The 21,369-nt window shown below is 45.5% G+C and overlaps 1 protein-coding gene across 2 annotated transcripts in view; it reads left to right on the forward strand.

Moving 5' to 3' along the window:
• Cyth1 (cytohesin 1) overlaps window positions 1-21,369 on the forward strand; it is an 85,163-nt gene that overhangs the window by 16,062 nt on the left and 47,732 nt on the right. Inside the window, exon 1 of one of the 2 annotated variants that reach the window (XM_021177106.3) lies at window positions 20,151-20,368. The exons of the other annotated variant lie outside the window; for it this stretch is intronic. Within the exon in view, the coding sequence (XP_021032765.1) occupies window positions 20,338-20,368 (31 nt within the window). The 5' untranslated portion in view covers window positions 20,151-20,337. Of the gene's footprint in view, window positions 1-20,150; window positions 20,369-21,369 lie in introns of those variants that run through there. 2 annotated transcript variants of the gene reach the window in all.

Below are 21,369 nucleotides of genomic sequence, written 5' to 3' on the forward strand. Positions count from 1 at the left end.
ATGCCTACCTCCTTTAGCTTCCTGAGTGCTCTGTGTGGTTTTCTGTTTGGTCTCTTTGAAGAGATAGCCTCCCCATATGTGACTGCTGTTTCTGGGCAGCCCCTGCATCAGTGCCAGCTATGCTAGGCAAGGACCTTGTCTGTCCAGCAGAGGGCACGTGCCCCCAGTACCTCTCTACTTGTCCTACCGGGTAAGGGAAGGACTTAATACTGGTGCCAGACCCAGGGGACCCTCAGAAGATTGAGGCCAGGTAGTTTGCCCTGGGGTCTTCTGGGGGCCCTTTGTTTTCCTGTGCGGTTAATCACGTGGTAGGCCTTACTTGGCAACAGTTGTGCCCTTTTACTTTCTCTTCTGTAGCACTTGGGGAAGTTTTGAAAAGTTATTATAGAAATAGCCAAACAGAAGCAAAAATAGAAGTGTGTGACCTTCTGCAGCTGTCTCCGTTCGCGTTGTGTATGTCACCTTTCAGGTTTTCTCTTGTGCACATTCCTACCTGTTCACTCGCTTCTTTTCTAGAAAATATGGACTTTTTTGTGACTTGCTCTTTAAATAAATACATATTGTTTATATGTATTGTGTAATAAACTGTGTTCTTTGGAAGAACAGTGCTCTTAACCTGAGTCCATTCCCCAGCACCCCCTTTTAAAATATAATATTTATTTGTTATAAGAATTACCTTGATGTAGCTCTTAAAAATATTTTTTTAAATCTCAGTGTTGGTGGGGATTAACTTTGTTCTATAAATCTCGAGTTGTGTCTGTATCAGTCAAAATTATAGCTGTTCTTTCCCAAGTTGTATGTGTCTGTGTGATGTGTCTGTGTGAATGCAAGAACATATGTGTGTGATGTGTGTAAGTGCAAGAATGTGTGTGTATGTGATATGTATGTGTGAATGCAAGAGTGTGTGTGTGTGTATGTGATATGTGTGTGAATGCAAGTGTTTGTGTGTGTGTGTGTATGCAAAAGTATGGAGGTCAGAGGCTGATGTTTGATGTCTTTCCTTCTTTTTTCTCTACCTCTGTTGTTGTTGTTGTTGTTGTTGTTGTTGTTGTTGTGAGACAGGGTCTCTCACTCTGTGGCCCTTGCTGGCTTTGGAACTTGTTATTTAAATGAGATATGAGATTGGCATCAAAGAGTTCCATCTGCCTCAGGCTTCCAAGTGCTGGACTTGACATTATCAGCCACCATTCCCAGTTTCACCTCCTCTTTCCAGACAGGGTCTTTCACTGATCCTGGCCAGCCAGTCTAACCCAAACAGTGAACTCCAGGAGTTAGCTGTCTCCTCCCAGTGATCCATACTGCTGTGCTGGCTTTTTACATCCTAACCTGGGTCCTCATACTTGAGCGGCAAGCGTGTTACTGACTGAGCCATTTCCCTAGCTGTACCAGGTCATTTTTCAGTTCACTTGCCAAACATATCTCTTAGACACCTTGTTACTGGAACCCTTTCCCTAAGGTGGCTTAATCAAAGGTCTACCTCCTCCTTATAGGGCACAGGTGATAAACCAAAGCACAAATCCACCAAAATTCAACCTAGAGAGCCTATGAGTTTACAGAGCAAACATTCATGGCCCATAAGTGGCCACAGAACTCAGAAAGTCTTACCCAGCATGGACAACCTCCCCATGCCTACCTAGGAAGTCCTCCCTTCAGTTAATGGCCTTCCCTCAGTGAGGGAACATCAGTGTCTGCCCGCCAATCTTGGTGTCTCTTGTAAGGAGTCACAGATGCTAAGATGAAGGTGAAAGCTCTTCTGCTCAGAGGACCATGCTTCATGGGCTTCAGACTGGAAGTCTTTAGAGAGGCTGACCTCTAGTCAGAGAAAAGAACAGGATTTGAGCAACCAGGGAAACAAGAGGATGAAGAAAAGACAAATACACAAACACACAGAAAAGCTGGGATTGGGTAGGCTGGACTCCCTGATGGAAAAGCCTATCTCTATAGATGCTCAGTATATCTATAATACACAGTTGAGCAAGGAGGTGGGGCTATTGTGTACAGCTGAACAGGGAGCCAGGTTTAGCTAGACAGGAAGAGACTTTAGGCTATGAACATCTGGAGAGGAGAACACTACAGTGGACATTTTGTTGGACAACAGTTGGATACACTGTCAATACTTGCACTTGGACTGGGAGAGAAGGCTTTGCCATTTCATATGACCAGCTCACACCAACTACACACACATCCACTCAGGACTTGAAACACTCAGAGTTTCTGGGTTCCCCATGACCAAGGAAACCTGCTGATTCCATAGAGGAAATGTTTCCACAGAAGCATATGGAGTTGTTGAGTTCACATGGGGGTTTCTTAATAGTTAAAACCACGGTGACATGATGTCTGTCTGCCTTTCTATCCTGTGACTAGTCCTCGTCTGCGTTTTGCTGGGTTTGTTGAGCACACGCCTGTGGTTGAATTTTCCTACTTTCTCAGCATTCTTATATCCCGTTGTGACTGACAAGGCATCTTTTGTAGAGGCCTCTATGCCCCCAGATAAGTTAAAGACTTTTGAAAGTGAATCTACTAAAATAATTATTTTATGTTTGGTAAGGAAAACATGGCCTGTTTAGAGACAGCCAATTGAGAGAAGCTCGGGTAGCTGGGATTGTAGCCTAGCAGTAGAGCACTTGCCTGATACACATGGAGACCTGGGTATCATCTTCAGCTTCATGAAAATAAATGACATCTTTGTGGCAGTTATGTGTCCATGACAGTTATGACACAACTCAGCATAGCTTCTGATGGCCACTTGACTTTTCCTTTCCTTATAACTAAGGAATATAGGATTCCCTCCTATCATTGGAAAGCCTTGTCCACCTACAGATCACACACAGTTACCACTCAGGCATTACTCTTTAAAAGTATGTACGTGTGCGTGTGCATGTGTGTGTGTGTGTGTGTGTGTATGGTTCTGGGGATAGAACCTGGGGTCTCAAGCATGCCAGGCAATTGCTCTTAACACAGCTCTGCCCCGGCCCTAGAGGGGTTCTTTCTAAAACTCATTTGAGAACAGCTCTATTATTTAGGGGATTATTTAGTGTTAGAACTGCCAGGTAGATGGATGATCTGCTTTGGAACTAAGTTTTTAATTATAGGTTATTCTGAGAGTGATTTGTGTCCCTGATGAATTGGATGGCAATAATTATATTTAAGTAATTATACTAATTTAAAATGTGGAGAAATTGGTCCTTTAATAACTGCAGTATGGCAGATTATCATTATGTAATGTTTTCTGTTCTAATTGCTATTACTGCTTAATTGATGTGATTTGTTAGATTTCCCAACGTGAGTTTGTAAGCTCTGTGGTGCTAGTAGCCATCTGACCCCTCATTTGGAGTCCATCAGCTTCATTGTCATGTTCTTGATGGCTCCTGGTGTCCTCTGTTTCAAACACATAGTTAAAGTTCTGGGAAGCAGAATGCGGTGACACATACCTCTAGTTCCAGCACTAGAGAGGTCAAGGCAGGAGGATCTCGAGTTTGAGGCCAGTCTGAGCTACATAATAAGACTGGGTTTCAAACAAAGAGGGCTTGGGTTGTGGCTCAGTGGTAGAACACTTGTCTATCATGCGTAAGGGCCTGGGTCCTCACTGCAGCACTCAAACACTAGGATACTTCCCTTCATAGCAAGAGAGAACAAGAGTTCCCTCCCAAGTTCTGAATTTCCTGGAAACCTACAACAAGGACTCAGACAATGGCAATCAAACCATCAGCCCTAAAAACAAGAAGCAAAAACCATCAGCCTTTTGATTGTGAGGAAGGGAAAACACACTCTGCCTAATTTCAGGCATTTGGGAAATAAGCTGTACATTTGCAAATTTCTTCCTGCTTTTCCCCAAGAGATAATCTTTGCTCAGTGGGTAAACATGCTAGCTGCTGAGACCCACCACTGAGTTCAGTCCTCAGACCCAAGTGGTGGAATGAGAAAAGAATGTTCCCCAAGTTGTCTTCTGATCTGTGCATGGGCACCATGACATGCGCTTAGTCACACTCGGATACACAGGCATGTACACACATGCACGCACAAACGCACACAAAGTTTTTCCAACGTGATGTAGAGTGAAGTAGGCTCCTGCAGCCGTTCCTGGATGGACACAGAGAAGTGAAGAAGCAAGATGGCAGAGTTCAGCTGTCACCCCATACACAGATGTCTTTATGTGCCCCATAGAATCACATTTTTTGACATTTTTGTAGATGTTTAAGTGGCTTGCCAACCAGTGCTAAAATGCTCTAGAGCCATGTGCTAGAGCGCAGCGCTGTTGAGACAATACATGGACAGTGCTTGTTGCTTTGGCCAACTGTTGTGTTTCCGATGGTCTTCTAACCTGGGGAGGATATTCTTGGAGCTAGAAGGCTTTTGTTCCTGCTCTGTGCTGTTTATTTTAAACAAGCATTTAAACCGCAGCCTAAGTAGAATGTTGGAGAGCTTTGTGAGTAGTCATTTAAATAATAGATTTAGAGGTGTTTTATTTAATTTTTATTCTTGAACCAACCATGACTCTCACCTCTGTTTAACGTCCATGACCAGTGTCAAGCAGCTGCTGGCCTTCTTGACCTCAGTGGATCTGACAGGAGCTCTGGGTCACAGGCACAGCTCCACTGGCCCTCTGCTTGCCAGCTGACTAGGAGGATGGGTGGGGTGCATCATTTTGTAACACTGATCTTGTGGTTTTACAACGAAGGGGCTGTGTGATTAGACTGAAGAAAGGGGAGGAAACAAGAAGGGGATGTGTGCTGCTCGAGTCGGAAACAGCACAACAGAGACCCCACCCACCCACCCACCCACCCATCCATCCTGCTTTGAGCTGCCAGCAAACCACGGTTCATAAATGAACTTAAATTTTGCACTATGTTTGGCTTTTTGGTAAAAGCTAAAAATTTTGTCTTAAAACTCTTAATTGAATTTGGTTTAGACATGCAGAGAAAAAATAAGTAATTTAATAATCTCCCAATCCCCCTTTTTACATCCTGTGGTTTCCAGCTGGAAAGATCACTGAAGAGCTAGAAACTATACTTTTAAAATGCACAGCAAGTGCCAGGCAGTGGTGGCACATGCCTTTAATCCCAGCACTTGGGAGGCAGAGGCAAGTGGATTTCTGAGTTTGAGGCCAGCCTGGTCTACAGAGTTCCAGGACAGCCAGGGCTACACAGAGAAACCCTGTCTTGAACACCCCCCCCCAAAAAAAGCACAGCAGGTGCTTACAATGGAGTACTTTAATTTAGCTGCAGAGCAGATTTTCCTTTCCTGTGTCCTGACCATAAGCATCCCTGTAGCATCTGCCGTGTTAAAACATCTGTTCATTCCCTGGTGGGAAGGTCAGCACTTACATACACACTAAGCTGATGGTACAACTTACTGGGTGCCACCTAAGTCACAGCCGCTGTTCAGAAGACATGTTTAATGGAGAACAGTGCTTGTAGGTCATAAAATCAGAGTGCGTAGAGGGGAACTCAGAAGTCTGCCCCAGCACTCTGTTTCCTTTGTGTGGTCACAGTTGACAGATAGCTGAGAGAGGCTCTGGAGTCAACTTTGAAAGATGGTAGGATCCAGAAAAGCAGAAAACACGGATCAGAGCACTAGATGCTGTCGTTTAAGAAGATGAGCCATACGGAGACATTGAGTGCTCACGGCAGCACCAGTCAGAAGAGCCAAAGTCACATAGCCTGGATGTCCCTCAGCAGGCCAGAGGGAAGCAGACAGAGGTGGTCCATCTACTGAACATTATTGAGCCCTTAAAGGGGTGAATGACTCTAGAGTAGCTGAGCCTTGACAACTGGGTACAAAAGGCCACATTACATGGCAGGCCCAGACAGACAGAAAGGGCAGTTGGTGGTTTCCATAGCTGGGGTGGCAGGAGTGTGCATGGGGCTTTTAGGAGAATTTGATGTTGGGGACCAAACCTGGTCCTCTGTTGGAGCAGCTGGTGTGCTAAGGGCTGAGCCATCCCCAGTCCTTCAGCTTTAAATGTTACTCTCAGGGTGCTCAACACTGATACAGTTCTTAGATTAAGGTCATTTTCAAAACACTGTTAAATCTTTGCATAGGGGTACAGTATTCATTTCAGAATTCCTCCCCCTCTCCAAATACAATAGGAGGTGACCAGAATCACACAGTCTCTGTCCTCTAAAGCCTTTCCTAGAAGTACTGACTACATCAGTTTGACATTTCCTTGGTTTTCTTGAAAGTATCAGGTTTGGTGTCTGTCTGTGTTCACTTCCTTGACACCTTCTCTACCCAGCTGCAGTATCTCCTGCCTGTCCCCCACCCCCAGGCAGCAGGCAGTTCTGGGTGATCCCATGGCCTTTCTTCTCAGGACTGACTGTACTGTACTGGGGACTTTTGTGTTCTGACTTCCCTCCTGACTTGTCCTGGAAGCACCACGCCACCCTTGGCTGTGGGATCACCTTTAGCAGCTGAAAACTCTGCCTTTGCAGTGTTGCCTGTCAGTGGTGTTCTCAGAACTCTTCTAGAACTTCCTCAGCAAAGGCCGTGTGGGAGGTGTGCTCAAGTTTCCAGGTTAGAAAATGCCTTTGAGACTCTGTGGTTGTTTTGTATTTAGTAAGAATTCTTCTGTTTTGAAGGTGTGTGTGTGTGTGTGTGTGTGTGTGTGTGTGTGTGTGTGTATGTGTGTGTGTGTGATGTTCAGGAGGCTTTTTATGCTGTTTTTGTTTGTCAACATGTAATAACATACCACAATTTAGAAACCTCGGCTGTCCTTTTGATGGGCATTTAGAGCTTCCAGTGTTGTTGTGAATGCTCCGTGACTGTTCACACTCCTGTCTGGGTATGTGTGTGACACTGCATCCCAGCAGTGTTTGGGCCAACACTGCAGTGTTGGGGCCCTTTGCCTTTGCTCATACACCAGTGCCATCACCTGTTAAGAGTTTTTCTCTGGAGAGAGATGTCTGAGCTCCATGTTCTGTGCCAGCACTGTGACACCCGGAACCCCTAAGTCACTGAGTAACGGCTCTGGGTGACGGCTTGCAGTAGCACTGAGCCTGGAGTTCACTGAGGGAATTGACTCTTCAGTGTGCTGAGTCCTTCTATGGGAGTCCTCTCAGCTTCTTTACAAAGTCTTTCAATAAAATTTTAGATCTTTTTCCTTGTAAAAGTTTTTCTCATTGTGGTAAGTTCAGTTCTGGGCACTTGAGTTGGCTACTAGTGTGTGGATTTATAGTGAGCAGCCTCATTAAGCTCTGTAGTGAGTCTAACAGTTCATGGCTAGATTCTCTCGCCTTGTGTGGACACTGAAACAACTGCCCCAGGCCTCACGCTGGGCAGTTAAATAGAACTCCTGTTCTACTTAATTGGCTGCTACATGAGAACTTAATCCTTTCAGGGATTTCTGCTAGAGGAAAATTAGGGTAGAAAATTAAGTCATTGATGGTGTGCAACCTTCATTTTTTAAAAGAAAGATTTATTTATTTATTTATTTATTTATTTATTTATTTATTCATTTCCGTCTATGGGTGTTTTGCCTGCATGTGCATTACACGAGGGCATCAGATCCAATGGGACTACAGTGGGTGCTGGGAGTTGAACTCAGGATCTCAGAAGAGCATCCAGTACTCTTAGCCACTGAGCCATCTCTCTAGTCTCCATTTTCTTTAGTCTTAAAGAGAAAGTTTGTTCCAATATCCTACAATAATATATATATATATATATATACACATCTATCTATATATTATACATACATATGTGTATATACACACACACATAACTCTTTATTATAGTAATAAACCCTTGGTTTTGGCTTTCCAAGAGATTTTTCTCAAGAATAGACATTCAGCTTTTTAAATACTTTTCCACCTATACATATGTGATATATCAAAAAAATATACAGCTAAACTGGTGAGATAGTCTGGTGTACCCTATTTTGTGTGACAGATATATATATATATATATATATATATATATATATATATACATATATATATATATATATGCTTTATACATACGCAAAACACTGTAATAACTTTTATATTGGTTACATGTTGAAGTGCTGTTTCAGCTATATTTGGTTAAATAAAGTATAATCTTAAAATTAATATAACCTATCATCTGCTTTCCCTTCCTCCCTCCTTCTTCCCTCTTCTTCCTTTTCTTGCTTCACAAACCCTCTCTACATAGCCCAGGTCCTGAGATTCAGGACACTTTACCTTAGCTAGAATTACAGGCATGGACCACATACCTGCGAAGAATAAAAATATGTTTTCTAGATGAGAAAATTCTCATCTGGAGAGAGCAAGTGACTTCTGTCCAACCCAGGCCCAGGCAGCTGACTCCTGGGAGTTTTGGATCCTGGTGACATTTCTACAGATGTTGATGACAGTTAACTATCCGTTCAGAGAGAAATTTAGATCCATTTGTTGTTTTGTATTTTAATCAACTGCAGATGAATGAGTTTAGATTAAAGACAGACAGACAGACAGGCATAAATTTGGTGATAATTTTAGTTTTATTGGGAACAGTAACTCCTCCTAAGTCACCCTCCTCTAAACCCAGAAGTCATAAAGACGAGTTTGACAGACTAGTCTATAGATAGATGAACTGTGGAGCAAAAGCCCTTACAAAGAAAGTTATGAGTGGCAGTGGAGTAGCACATAGAGCCAGAGGATCACTGTCCAGGCTACATGTAGAGCATCTGCCACCAGCAATGAGAACTCAGCCAACAGAGCATGGCGTGTGTGTGCTTGGCATCCCAGCACAGGCTAGGGTCACCGAGTGGGAAGGAGAGAGAGTGGCGAGTGCCTCTTCCTGCATATGTTGGAGCAGCTTCACAGCTACAGCTGCTCATTCAGTGCACCCAAGAGCCCTGGTCTTGGTTTCCAAATACCATCTACATTCAAAAGGTTCCACAGTGCTTGGCAAGATAGTGATGCCATGGCCTGATGTGACAACTAAATGAGCCAGCCTGGAAGATCCTGTGATGGCAGAATGCAGTGGAGTTTAGAAATGCCCGAGCCACCATGAGGACACTGGCAGTGGATTACCACTCAGAAGCACATGCTGAGGAGCAGGAGCCTCCCCAGTAAGACACTAGTCTAGGCTTAGAGTGGGGTTACAGATAGCCTCACAGAAGCCCGGCTTACTCTCCTTTACCCAGTGTTCAGGGTCAGCGATGCTGACCAAAGATTGATTGGCTCCACATACCTCTGACCCAGAGGCGACCTCATTTTACACGTTATTCTTATCTAATTGTGTGACCTCCGTGTAGTCCGAAGCTGACAGATGGAGGCTGAGGGACTGATGACCTGCTGCTCAGGTGTCAGCCCTGAAACCTGGAGTGACTGCTGAGGGACCGCTGTGGGCTGAAAGTGACTGAAGAGACTTGACAGTTAAATGTAGTGGGAACCTCTGATGGTGTGCGCCTATAGTCCTAGCATGTGGGTGGTAGAGGAGAGTCAGGAGTTCAAAGTCATCCTCAGTTACATAGCGAGGTGAGGCTCATCTGCATTACAGACAGCCTGTCTTAACAAAGGATGACAAAGAACAATATTTACATTTTTAGAAGTGAAATCAGGTGAGGGATTCTGAGGTTTGAGCAGAAGGCATTTACATGGAAGGTGTACCATCTGAGTAAGCTCATTGCATTCACAGTTCCTGGCAATAGTCACATAAGATGGTTCATGGAAACCTCGTCGCCTCTTCTGCCCATTCAGAAATGTTCAGAGAACACTGAAGAGCTGTTTCTGTTAACTGGAACTCAGCTCTGAATACCTCACAATTCCCACAGGTCCTGGCAGCAGACAGATGGTGGAGAATGCTCTCTGTTCTAACACACTCTCTGTGGAACGCACTCTTGGGTAGAGTCTGAGGTGCAGCCTCATGCCGTGACACCTCATAGAACGTGCTGTTAGTCTGCTGCGTACCACCCTCCCCACAGGGCAGTCATGTGGGTGTTTGATGAACTCAGAGAAAATGGTCTGGAGGCCATTGTCAAGGCTGGATGGAGGCTTCCTGTTGGGCTGGGAGTGGGCTCCGGATTGTTACTTGTGTTTTATACACTGTGCTTGCCCTGCTTCCACAGAAGTGCAGTCATCACACATTCCTTATGCAGTTTCAACCAGGAGGAAGGAAGTGCAGGAAGGCATGCTATCAGGGAGTATTGTTTATAAGACAACTCAGGCTGTTTACACAATGGCTATGCTTTATTTAATAGCAGGTTGGTGTTTTGGTTTTTTGTTTGTTTGTTTTGGACTGGCATTTCACATCTCAGAAAACTTCTTGTTGTCCATGAAGGTTTGTTTGGTTGTTGCTGCTGCTGCTGTTGTTATTTTGTGGGTTTTGTTTTGTTTTGTTTTTGTTTTTTGTTTTGTTTTGAGACAGGGTTTCTCTATGTAGCCCTGGCTGTCCTGGATTTGCTTTGTAGACCAGGCTGACCTCAAACTCACAGAGATCCACCCGTCTTTGCCTGAGTACTGGAATTAAAGGCCACCACTGCTAGCCTATGAAGCTTTGGTAGCAAGGAGCTGCCATTTAGGAGTTTCAGAGTTTAGGCAAACTGTTCCTTTGTGGTACCATGGGATGAGGTACAAGAGAGAGCATGGTGGGAGGGGTGAGGTGTAGAGGGAGCACGTGGGAGGGGTAAGGTACAGGAGGAGTATGTGGGAGGGTGCTCAAAGAAGGGCCAGGGCAGATGGCTGTCACTTCCCTTCACCCCTAAGCATACTTCGTCTTGAATTAGAGATGATGATGGTGAGGATGAGATGACTGGAGAATGCCTATTCTGCCTCAGTCAAATAGCTCAGAGAGATCAAGTAGTCCTGCCAAAATATCTCTGTATTACTTTGCGAACTTATCCATGTATTTAAAATTCATCCAGTGGATTCTCAGACTGCAGGCTCTGGTCTCTTAGCTAACAGATCTTGCCAGCCCATCCAGCAGTGTGATGGACCAGTTTCCTGATAGGACTCCTGTTTGCCTTTTCTCCATCCCTGCTTCTTGTAGTCCACTCTCTGGAGTAGGTTCCTTGCCTGAGAAGAGAATGAGCTTTGTTGTGACTGGGCACACAGTTGTTTTCAAAGAGTGGAGAAACGAGGAGAGTGGGAGTGGGAGCCAGGCGTGCTGGCTCTTGAGGGGACTCCTGTTCTGCGCAGCTCTGTCTGAAATGTCCTCCATCTCAGATGGGGCTTCCTCACCCCAAAGGTTATATCTTTTGAGATGGTGACTTCTAGGTAGCATTTGTTATTTCTAGATCACCTCTAAAGTAAATGCCAGATGATGCCACCAAGTTCTTGGTTTTCTCAAAAAGCATTTTTTTTATTTCCTTCTCCAATTTCTCCACTATTCCCACGGGGGAATTTTTTTTTTTTTTATTCTTCCTCTGAGCTTGGAGTTCTTAGCTGCTTTGTGGTCATCTGTTCCAGTGCTGCCACCCCTGTGTCCTTCAGTAAACCCCATACTTAACACTTGGGAACAAAGTGCTAGACAGAATGGATCATAAATGTTCCGCAGTGTTTGCCAAATCTGAGCGGAGCATTCACTACACGCTTGACTGTAGTTACCCTGGGTAAGGGGATGCTTGCTGGACAGTGGGATGCTGGCATAGTGGTGTAAGCCTGTGCCAGCATTGGAAGGCAGAGGTCTACATAATGAATTTGAGACAATCCAAGGCTACAAAGTGAGTTCCAGTCTCAAAGCATCAAGAGGGAAGAAAAACCCTAAGGGAGAGTGAAGCTGAAAGTTGCCACATAATCACAAAATGTATTTCCTACATTAGGGTTGCACCAAACACACATTCAAAGGTAACTTAACAGCCAGGGCGAGCAACAGTGTATTCATTTAGCCAGCAGAGGGCAGCATAGACCCAGTCTCGGGAGGTTTTGTTTTTTTTTTTTCTTTTTTAGTTTATTTTTTAAACTTTTCATTAATTAATTAAATTGTTCTCTTCACTCAAAATATATTTAAAGGTGCTACAGTAGCCACATTGAAGTGTGCTGTGAAGATTAATTCAGCATTAGCTTTATCATTCTTCCCTTTGGATCATACTGTGTGTTCTCTGCCATGGAGGAAAGTGTCTCCCTGGCATCAGTAACATGTGAATGAAGATGCAAGATGTACATTCTAACAGATCTGGGCTGAGGTCGATTGGGCCTTATGTCATTGCCTCCAGAGAGTCGCTTTAGCTGTGAGTCTTCTCAATGCTAAGACACCACTGCACTCTAGGAGGACAATGGGTCTTCTCTGAGAGCATTGTGACAGGGTTGTTTGTCCTTATTACAGACAGAGAACCTGAGCCATACCGTGCTCACTCTGGGACACTTGATGGCACCGATAATAGATTTTCTTAACAAAGGAATAAGATCAATCTTTGTTGGTTTTACAACATTATACCTTTTCTGTGTCTTATTTTTTCTTGCAAATGTCAGTTTCCCTTCTTAGAAAAAATAAAATAAGACAAGAGATATTCATGGTGACACACCCTTGTAATCCTAACACTTAGGAATTGAACTTCCTCGGTTGCAAGTTCAAAGCCAGCCTAGACAAGTAAGAACCTGAAGAAGGGGGAGGGACAGGCAACATATAACATTGGCAAAGGCATGCATTAGGCTGTGTTTGTTTTGACAACTTGTTAATGTTGACTCTTCATTTTGATAATAAAAGTGTTATAATTCTACCTCATACATGCTTGTTCTGGCCAGCCATGAGAACCCCATGGGTGTCCAGGTGCCAGAGAGGCTTGTCAAGGGGACAGGAGCCGGCGTTAGGGTCTCAGCAATATCTCCTCCTCTGTCCTGGAGTCTTCTTCTCTGGAGGGCACTTTTGAACACAGTGCTTGGTACACTTGACCCTGTTGGCACTGTTTTGTGCTGTGGTAGAATTTGACAATTAATCAGTGACAGACATAAGACAGGAAAAAGTGACCCTTAGTGCCACTGTGCTAATTTCATTTGTAGCATATTATGTAGGCAATATTTACTTATTTTTATTTTTGGTTGTGAGCTTAGCCCTTAATGGCTGCGCCATCTCTCCAATTCATTTATTCATTTTTAAATGTTAAGTAGTGGTTTCATCAAAAATATGTGTGTAATTTTACTCAGAGGGTAGACATGTGGAAAAGCTAAGCTATAACATCTGAACCAGGCAGGAAGTCCTCTAGAGTTGGAGAGTAAGCCTGGCAGTGAAGCACAGAATAGCGTAGAAATCGTCATGTCATCCAGTGTCATGGCAAGTCAGCCATCTTTGTATGTTCTCACCTTACCCATTGTGGGTGGGTGGGAGTAAAGTATTAAATATGTTTATGTGTCTGGACCCGACAGCTAAGCAGTGTGCTGTGCTGGGGGCCGTGGAGGAAGAGTAAAGCCAGTGTTCCTGCCATGGAACACAAGAGTAAGTACAGACATGACAGGTGTGCTAATTTGCCCTACATGTCTTCCAGAACATTATGTTGTACACCTTAAATATGCACAATAAAATTTATTTTAAAAACAAAATCACAGAGGAACAGCATGACACATGATTTGAATATGCGTATGTCTTTTTCCGATTGGTTGGGCCTTCCTCAGCTCCTATGACGCTCCACAGTATCTGAAGCACTGTTCTGAGCCTGGTCTGCTTTTGTTATTTCAAATGTCCATGGGAACTTCCTAGCATTCCCATTCAGGTAAGTGCATCGTGGCCTTTCTAGGAGACTCCATTTGGCACTGGTTATGGATGTGCCTAGTGTGCGAGATGCTTATATATTCCAGTGTTCTGCATAGTCCCTGTTTATGTTAACTAGATGCTGTAAACTAGGGATTTTTGGTTTTGTTTATTTTATTTTAGTTTAGTTTAGTTTATTTGCTTTTGAGGCAATGTCTCAATATGCAGCCTTAACTCCTCAGAACTCACTGTGTAGACTGGGCTGGCTTTGAACTCATAGAGATCTACTTGACTCTGCCTTCTGAGTGCTGGGATTGAAGATGTGCACTACCACAGTCAGCTAGGATGCTGGAACTCTTAATATTACCAGCTTTCAAGTTCTTAGTCCCAATTTGTAAGCTAAAGCTAGAGGAATGAATGTTCTTTCACTGATCTACACCCTGCTTATGTAGAGTCCTGGTAAGTTACTTAGCCTGGCCTTGAATATGCTTTGTAGCATGGGAGTTAGGCTTGAATTTATAGTCCTCTGCCTCAGCCTTTTTTTTTTTTTTTCGAGACAGGGTTTCTCTGTGTAGTCCTGGCTCTCCTGGAACTTACTCTGTAGACCAGGCTGGCCTCGAACTCAGAGAACTGCCTGCCTCTGCCTCCCAAGTGCTGGGATCAAAGGCGTGCGCCACCACTGCCCAGCCTGCCTCAGCCTTTTAAGTAGTTATGATTACAGGCCTGTGCCTAGGGCCCTGGATGTTGATGTTTAGGCTTTGAGACGCATGGTCTTGCTCTATAGTTCAGGTGGGCCTCTAGCTTGCGATTCCCCCACCCCAGGATCCTGAGTGTTGGGATTACTGGGGTACACCACATGCCTTGCCTAGTAAGGATGATAATTATCTAGTTACTTTTCTCTGAGTCAAACATGGTACTTTGGGACTTATAACAGGTTTCTTTATTCCTGTTTTAGTTAACAGAGTTAGTGCTGCGCTAGCTTTAGGAAGCAGAAATCAAGCAGAAGGCATTGTGACATGGTCAGGGGGTTTTGTTGCATTCCAGTTTGGGCAGCTTTTTAGGGCAGCTTTTCAGCTTGGGCTCACAGAAGCTAGGACTTAGGCCTGTCCCCTGGATTGCCATGAAGTCTCATGATCAGCCCAAGTAGGGTATATAGTAGCTGCTATATGACTACTATGATTCATTCTTTCTTTCTTTCTTTCTTTCTTTCTTTCTTTCTCTCTTTCTCTCTTTCTTTCTCTCTCTCTTTCTCTCTTCCTTTCTTTCTTATACATGAGCATGTTGCTGACACACCAGAAGAGGGCATCAGATCCCATTACAGGTGGTTGTGAGCATCGTGTAGTTGCTGGGAATTGAACTCATGACCTCTGGAAGAACAGCCAGTGCTCCTAACCACTGAACCATCTCTCTAGCCCTTGATCACTTTTTTGAGAATTATACTAAGAATGGTTTATTGGATAATGGAGGTGAGATTTGTGAGGGCTTTGAGGAGTTGTAGGCGGGGACTGCGGGGCAGGGCTGTGAAGTCCTGATTTGTAGAGGATATGAATCAAAGGTACCCAAGGATAAAGCTGTGAGATCCTGAGAAATGGGGGTCGAGGGAAAGGACTGGGAAGCAGAAGCTGTGGGGCCAGCCTGTGGCCTGTGCTCAGAAGATGGAGTTCATATATTTACCTTCTCAGGCCTTGACTCTTCATGCCTCACATGAAGTGCATCAGTAGGCCCTGGCACTACCTTAGACATAAATGGAGTAGGTATTTGAGCCTTTTATTGCTTAGCTGCCCATCTCTCATAGCAGCTTCTCAGGTCATATGGCATCTGCCCTGGCTACCCGCACCCCAGGTGGTATGTCACAAAGGAAGTCAGATGTCTCTGATCTGCCTAGAACGTGGACATTCATCTCACCCAGAACAGAAACTGCTGTCCTTGAAACAGCCCAAAGCCCCCAACAGCCCTCCAAAGGCCTCTGCCCTCTAACCCCCTCCTTATATATAGTCCTTCCAGCTCCCCACTGAGTCCCATACTCTCCAGAGCCCCAGAGCACATGTCCAAGAGTGGCCGACTGTCTGCCTCAGCCCACACGGGAAACACTGTGTCCTTTTAGTCCTTGATGTCTCTGCAGTCCACATCCACTGTGCTCAGGGACCATTATTGGGGGAAATGGTAGAAAGGAAAGATTATAGAGTTGATTGGTTTTTTTTAAAAGATGTGTAAAACCGAAGGTAGAATTGGAGTTAAAAATAAGTTGCAGATTGCATTACATGTTCTAAATAGTCTGTTCAGTTCTACAAACCAGTAGGAAGGCTGGCAGTCAGTAGGAAAACCCCCAAGGTGTGGACAGTAGCTCACGAACTGAAGTGTTCTCACGCTTCTGGAAAGGCAGCCTTGATGGCAGTGAGGCCAGTTCAGAGATCAGTCCTGGGAATGTCCCCATCCATCAGTGCAGTTCATTGTGGGCCTAGCTGGACACATCAAACTCTAAGAATCCAGACACGTGCTGTCCCACTGCCAGGAGATAGGAAACAGGAGTGACCTGTCCTTCCTTCCCAAGTCAAGATCATCTGGGAATCAGATCTAATGCCAGAGGGGTTAGGATCACTAAATGGGTTTTGAATGCAGCTGAGTGCAGTGATACAGGGTTCTTCAAGGGCAAAAGTTGAGGAAGACACTCTCCCCACAGAGGGTTTCAGGACAAGACAAGGCAGGCTACAGCAGCAAGGCACAGAGAGCAGACTTAGTGAAAGCCACCAGTACTGCCTAGATTTAACGGTCAACCCAACACGAGTACAGTCACCTGGGAAGGGAGTGGATTGAGAACTTGCCTAGATCATACTGGCCTCTGGGCATGTCTGTGGGGATTCCTTGGTTGGCTGTTAATTGATGTAAGAGTTCATAGATCACTGTGAGCTCACCATTTCATGGGCTGGGCCTTAAAGCTAACTAAGACAAAATAAGTAAGCAGACGGTATGGGTATATTCATTTCTCTCAGCTTTTGGCTGTGACTCACTGCTTAAAGTTCCTGCCTTGGCTTCCCTGCATTGAAGGACTGCGTCCTGGAATTTTAAGCCAAACAAACCCGTTCTCCCCAGAGTTGTATTTAACCAGGGCATTTGTCACATTAACAGAAATGAAACTAGGACACCACCCAGTGATGTCATGGTATTACTTGTATTGTAAACGACAGCTTGCTAAGGAGCCTCACAGTCCACTCCAGGAACACAGGGGAAGCTTTTCTGGATCAAGCAACTTTACTTGTAAGAGAGTTGGGGAGAACTAGAGCTGAGTCCAGAGCATATGCACAGGGCCCTGAGATTGGACCTTGCTTAAAAGTTGCAGGCTGTGAGTAGTGAAAACACAAGACACCCTTTATAGTTCCGGAGAAAATCAGGCTAGGGGGTGGCTCGATTGGTAAAGTGCCATATAAACATGACATTCTGAGTCCCATCCCCACTCCCCTGGAAAAGTCAGATGTATAATTCCATTGCTGGAGGAGGTGGAGACAGGAGGGTCCCAGGGGCTTTCTGGCCAGCAAGTCTAGCTGAATGATCTCCAACTGAGAAACCCACTCCTAAAAATCAGGTGAAGAGCTGGGCATGGTAACACACACCCTTTGTGCCAGCACTTGGGAGGCAGAGGCAGGCAGATTTCTGTCAGTTTGAGGCCAGCTACATCTACAGAGTGAGTTCCAAGACAGCCAGAACTATGTAGAGAGACCCTGTCTCCAAGACAGATAGAGGAGGGAGGGAGGGAGGGAGGGAGGGAGGGAGGGAGGGAGGGAGGGAGAGAGAGGGAGGGAGGGAGAGGGAGAGAGAGGGAGGGAGGGAGGGAGAGGGAGAGGGAGAGGGGAGAGAGAGAGAAAGAGAGAGAGAGAGAGAGAGAGAGAGAGAGAGAGAGGAGCAACTGAGGAAATACTTGATGCGTACACCTGTGAGCACACCTGTAAATACACACACTTGCACACGCACACACACAAAGTAAAAATTTGTGTATACGTATATGTGTGTGACATGAAAGACACATATAATATAACTTACATTGCATGCAGAAGAAGCCAGACCAAACCCACAGCACCCTCAGTGGTTGTCACTGAGCAGGATCAGACTGCCTGCTACTGTTCTCTACTTTCATCTGTGAATGTGTCTCATGAGCAGCATCAAAAATATGCAGAAAAGAACATCTTGATGTGCTGCATCAGAAACCAGGAAGGGGACGCTACCCAGTGCAGTGTGCAGCTTCACTGTGGCCACCATCAGAAAGAATAGCAGGAGCTTATGTCCTCCAGAATCCTTGAGCAAGGCTGAGCAACCTGGCACAGTGTTCAGGGTGGTAGAAGACCAGTTGGTAAACTCAGGCAATAGACCACCTTGAGCTTGTCTTCCTTGGGAGCAATTTTCTCTAGTTTTAGATTAGTGTTGCTTGTGATAATGCAGGATTAGGAATAAATGTAGATCAAACAACAGTGCCCTTTACACACAGGAACACAAATTCCCACAAAGTCCACAATGACCATTGTAATCCTGAGCGGATGAGCACTGCTGGAGGGTGGGGGCATCCACACCTGATGTCAAGCACACACTACAGGGCAGCAGCAGCCCACACAGTGGATGCTGTCACACAGGCATTGAAGCACAAGTAGGAACCCAGAAGTCACATAGCTGCAGCCAACTGACTGAACAAAAACACCAGCAGTGTTGGTGCCAGAGAAACTAGGTGCTCACATATGAAAGAATGAAACCTGACCCTTCTCTCCATCATAAACAATCAACTCCAGTAACCGAAGACCTGAATTAGAATAACAAATACAGAAAAACCGTAGGGCAGCACTGTAAGATGTTAGAGATAACAGTATGGTGGCTAAGAGCCCCAAACAAAGGCAAAAACAGACTCATTTTGAGAAAAATATGTAAGCTGTGTAGAATATAATATCCAATGTGCAAGGAACCACATAGAAGAAACCTAATTAAAACAAGCCAGTGGCTGGGCATGGTGCTGCATTTCTGCATCTTAGCACTTGGGAGGTGATGCAGGAAGATGAGAAGTGAGGTCATCTCCAGCTATGCAGGGAGTTTGAGACCAGCTCAGACTACATGAGGCTATCTAAAACAAACAGATGTAGAGACAACAGAAGAACAGAGAGCAGGAGATTGAAATAGAGATTGAAAGAAGCAATACAAATAGCCACAGATGCACTGGGCATGCATTAGGCCTGTATGTAATTCTAGCATTTCACAAAGCTTAGGTAAGGGCATCGTGAGTTCAAGGCTAGTCTGGCCTATAAGGCAAGGCTCTGTCTCAAGCAACCAACCAAACAAAAAAACCACAAAGCCTGGCAACAAAAATGACCAAAATATTTAAAATGCTCGGTATCATTCGATCATCGGGGATGCTGCTCATAGGGGATGATGCCAGAAGAAAGTCCCGAGGACACAGGTACGTAGTGCGGCATTACCGCAGATGCTGTGGCCTTGTATATCAAGCACTTTACCTGGGAAACTGTCTGGGTGGCCTGGTTTATTATCACTTACTTAGGGTTTTCAAGGCAAGATTTCTCTGTGTGGCCCTGGCTGTTCTGGAACTTCCTCATAGCACAGGCTGGCCTTGAACTCAGAGATCTAACTGCCTCTGTTTTCCAAGTGCTGGCATGCACCATCACACCTGGCTTCCTGACTTTTATTATTACTGTTAGTACTATTATTTACATGTATGTATTTATTGTGCTGCGGTGAGGGGTTTGTGCATGGGGGTGTGGTGGAAGACACTTGTGGAAGTCGGGTTGTCTCCTTCCACCTTCACATGCATTCTTGGGGGTCAAACTCTACCACTGAACCATCTTGCCAACCCTACAGTTTCTGATGAGAAGACTTGGCAGTTTTCCATACACATTGAAGGACAAGGAAATACATCACTCCCCTAATTTTGGAGCTAAACATTGTGTATATGGAATTATCGGGCAGACCCTCATAAGTGTGCAGTTATGTATGTGTTAAAAGTACAGAAGTGTGCTGGTGAGATGGCTCAATGGGTAAGAGCACCCGACTGCTCTTCCAAAGGTCCAGAGTTCAAATCCCAGCAACCACATGGTGGCTAACAACCATCTGTAACAAGATCTGGCACCCTCTTCTAGAGTGTCTGAAGACAGCTACAGTGTACTTACATATAATAAATTAATAAATAAATAAATAAATAAATAAAGTACAGAAGTCCCAAAGGGGTTGAAACCGACGACCTCGTGTGGACTGGGAGAGTAGCCATTGCTTTCTCATCCACAGGTCTTGTGCTTGTAGCTGGGGCTAGGTAGCACACTGTGGTGGCCACTGTCTTGTCATTGTCTGCGGATGGTGATGTGCATGCAGCTTTCTAGCTGGGAGATGACCTGGGAAGACTGAGGAAGGGAGGCAGAAAGAAGCAGCTGCTGCATCCTTGCTTGGGTGAGGGAAGACAGGGTGGGCCCACTGCTGAGCTGGCGAGATGACTCAGTGCTGTTTAACATGCTAGAAGGTGCCTGAGCTTGACCTGGGAACTGGGTGGTGACAGAGACTGCAGTGGGCTAATTGGTCCCTGTGCCACTAGCCCTTCCTCTGGTAGTCCAGAAGCAGTTCTGAGCTGTCCTAGTGGCTGGACTGTTTCCCCGTAGGTGTTTCCAGCTCCACCCAACCACAGCCCAGGAAACTGCTCTGGGTACTGTGCTGAGTGAGTTACCAGCTCTCCTTCGTGGCCAAGCCCTGCCAGCCTGTCCTGTCCTGAGAAGTCAAACAATGGTTCTTAAAGAAGGAGAAGGGGAGGATGGTGAGTCCCAGCCCCAGATTGGACCCAAGTGCCCGAGGTGGCTGGGGTGGAATTCTGGGGATCTCTTTGGACCCGGGCATAGTCGGAGTATGGTTTTTATCCTGTTCCTTTCAGAAGAGCTTTGAGCTGCAGAGTGCTGAGTAAATAAGATTCTAGGGTGTGTGTGTGTGTGTGTGTGTGTGTGTGTGTGTGTGTATGTGTGAAGACAAGAGAGTGAATAAATACAAGATTCTAACGATAATCACCCTGGCTTCTCCCAACCTCGGCTTTCCCTTGAGCTCTGTGCGAAACAGTAGATGTTCTTGGTAGCAGGCAGCCTCTGCTTGTTGACTATCTGAGGAGCAGATGGGCCACAGCTCTCGGAACTCTGGACCACAGTGAAGCTGGGCTGGGAAGTAAAGGCACCCACCGGGTTATGCAGACTAGGTTCAGCATCAACAGTTCTTGCTTTTCTTAAATGAAGTGCAGGCAAAGTAGAGGCTTCCTCTTTCTCCGCTGGGTGAAGACCGAAGTCTCCTGGCATCTGTTGCACTTCCCTCAACTGCCCTCCCACAGGTCGGGGAACAGTGGGGCTGTGATCAGGAGCCTCTGGGCAGTCTCCTGCTGTGCCTGGCTTGGCTGCACTGCAGTGTTTCAGCCCTGAGGCAACAAAGGGCAAGTGTCTGTCCAGCTGCAGCCAGTGTGGGTACTAGAGTAAACCTAGGGGATGAAGCCATGCGTCAGAGGACATCTGGCTGTCCCTTTCACTTCCCTCTCCTGGCTGACTGAGCACACACTTGGCTAGAGAGCTCACCCTGGGCAAATCCCCTGAGTGAGAAGGCTGTGCCATCTGTGTTGTAGTACCTTTGCCTTCAAAGAGGGGAATGATAATGGAGGCTGCCGCTGTGCTGGGGTGAGCTGCCTACTGGGAGCTTTTGTTTCTGAAGGGTGAGTCCACATTAGCTCAGGTATTGAGCTCCAAGGGGAACAGTTTTGAGTGCAGAGGAGGACACAGAATAAAA

Source organism: Mus caroli, unplaced genomic scaffold (genome assembly GCF_978045245.1).
Source record: "Mus caroli unplaced genomic scaffold, Mus_caroli_1 scaffold_13, whole genome shotgun sequence".
NCBI classification, from domain to species: Eukaryota; Metazoa; Chordata; class Mammalia; order Rodentia; family Muridae; genus Mus; species Mus caroli.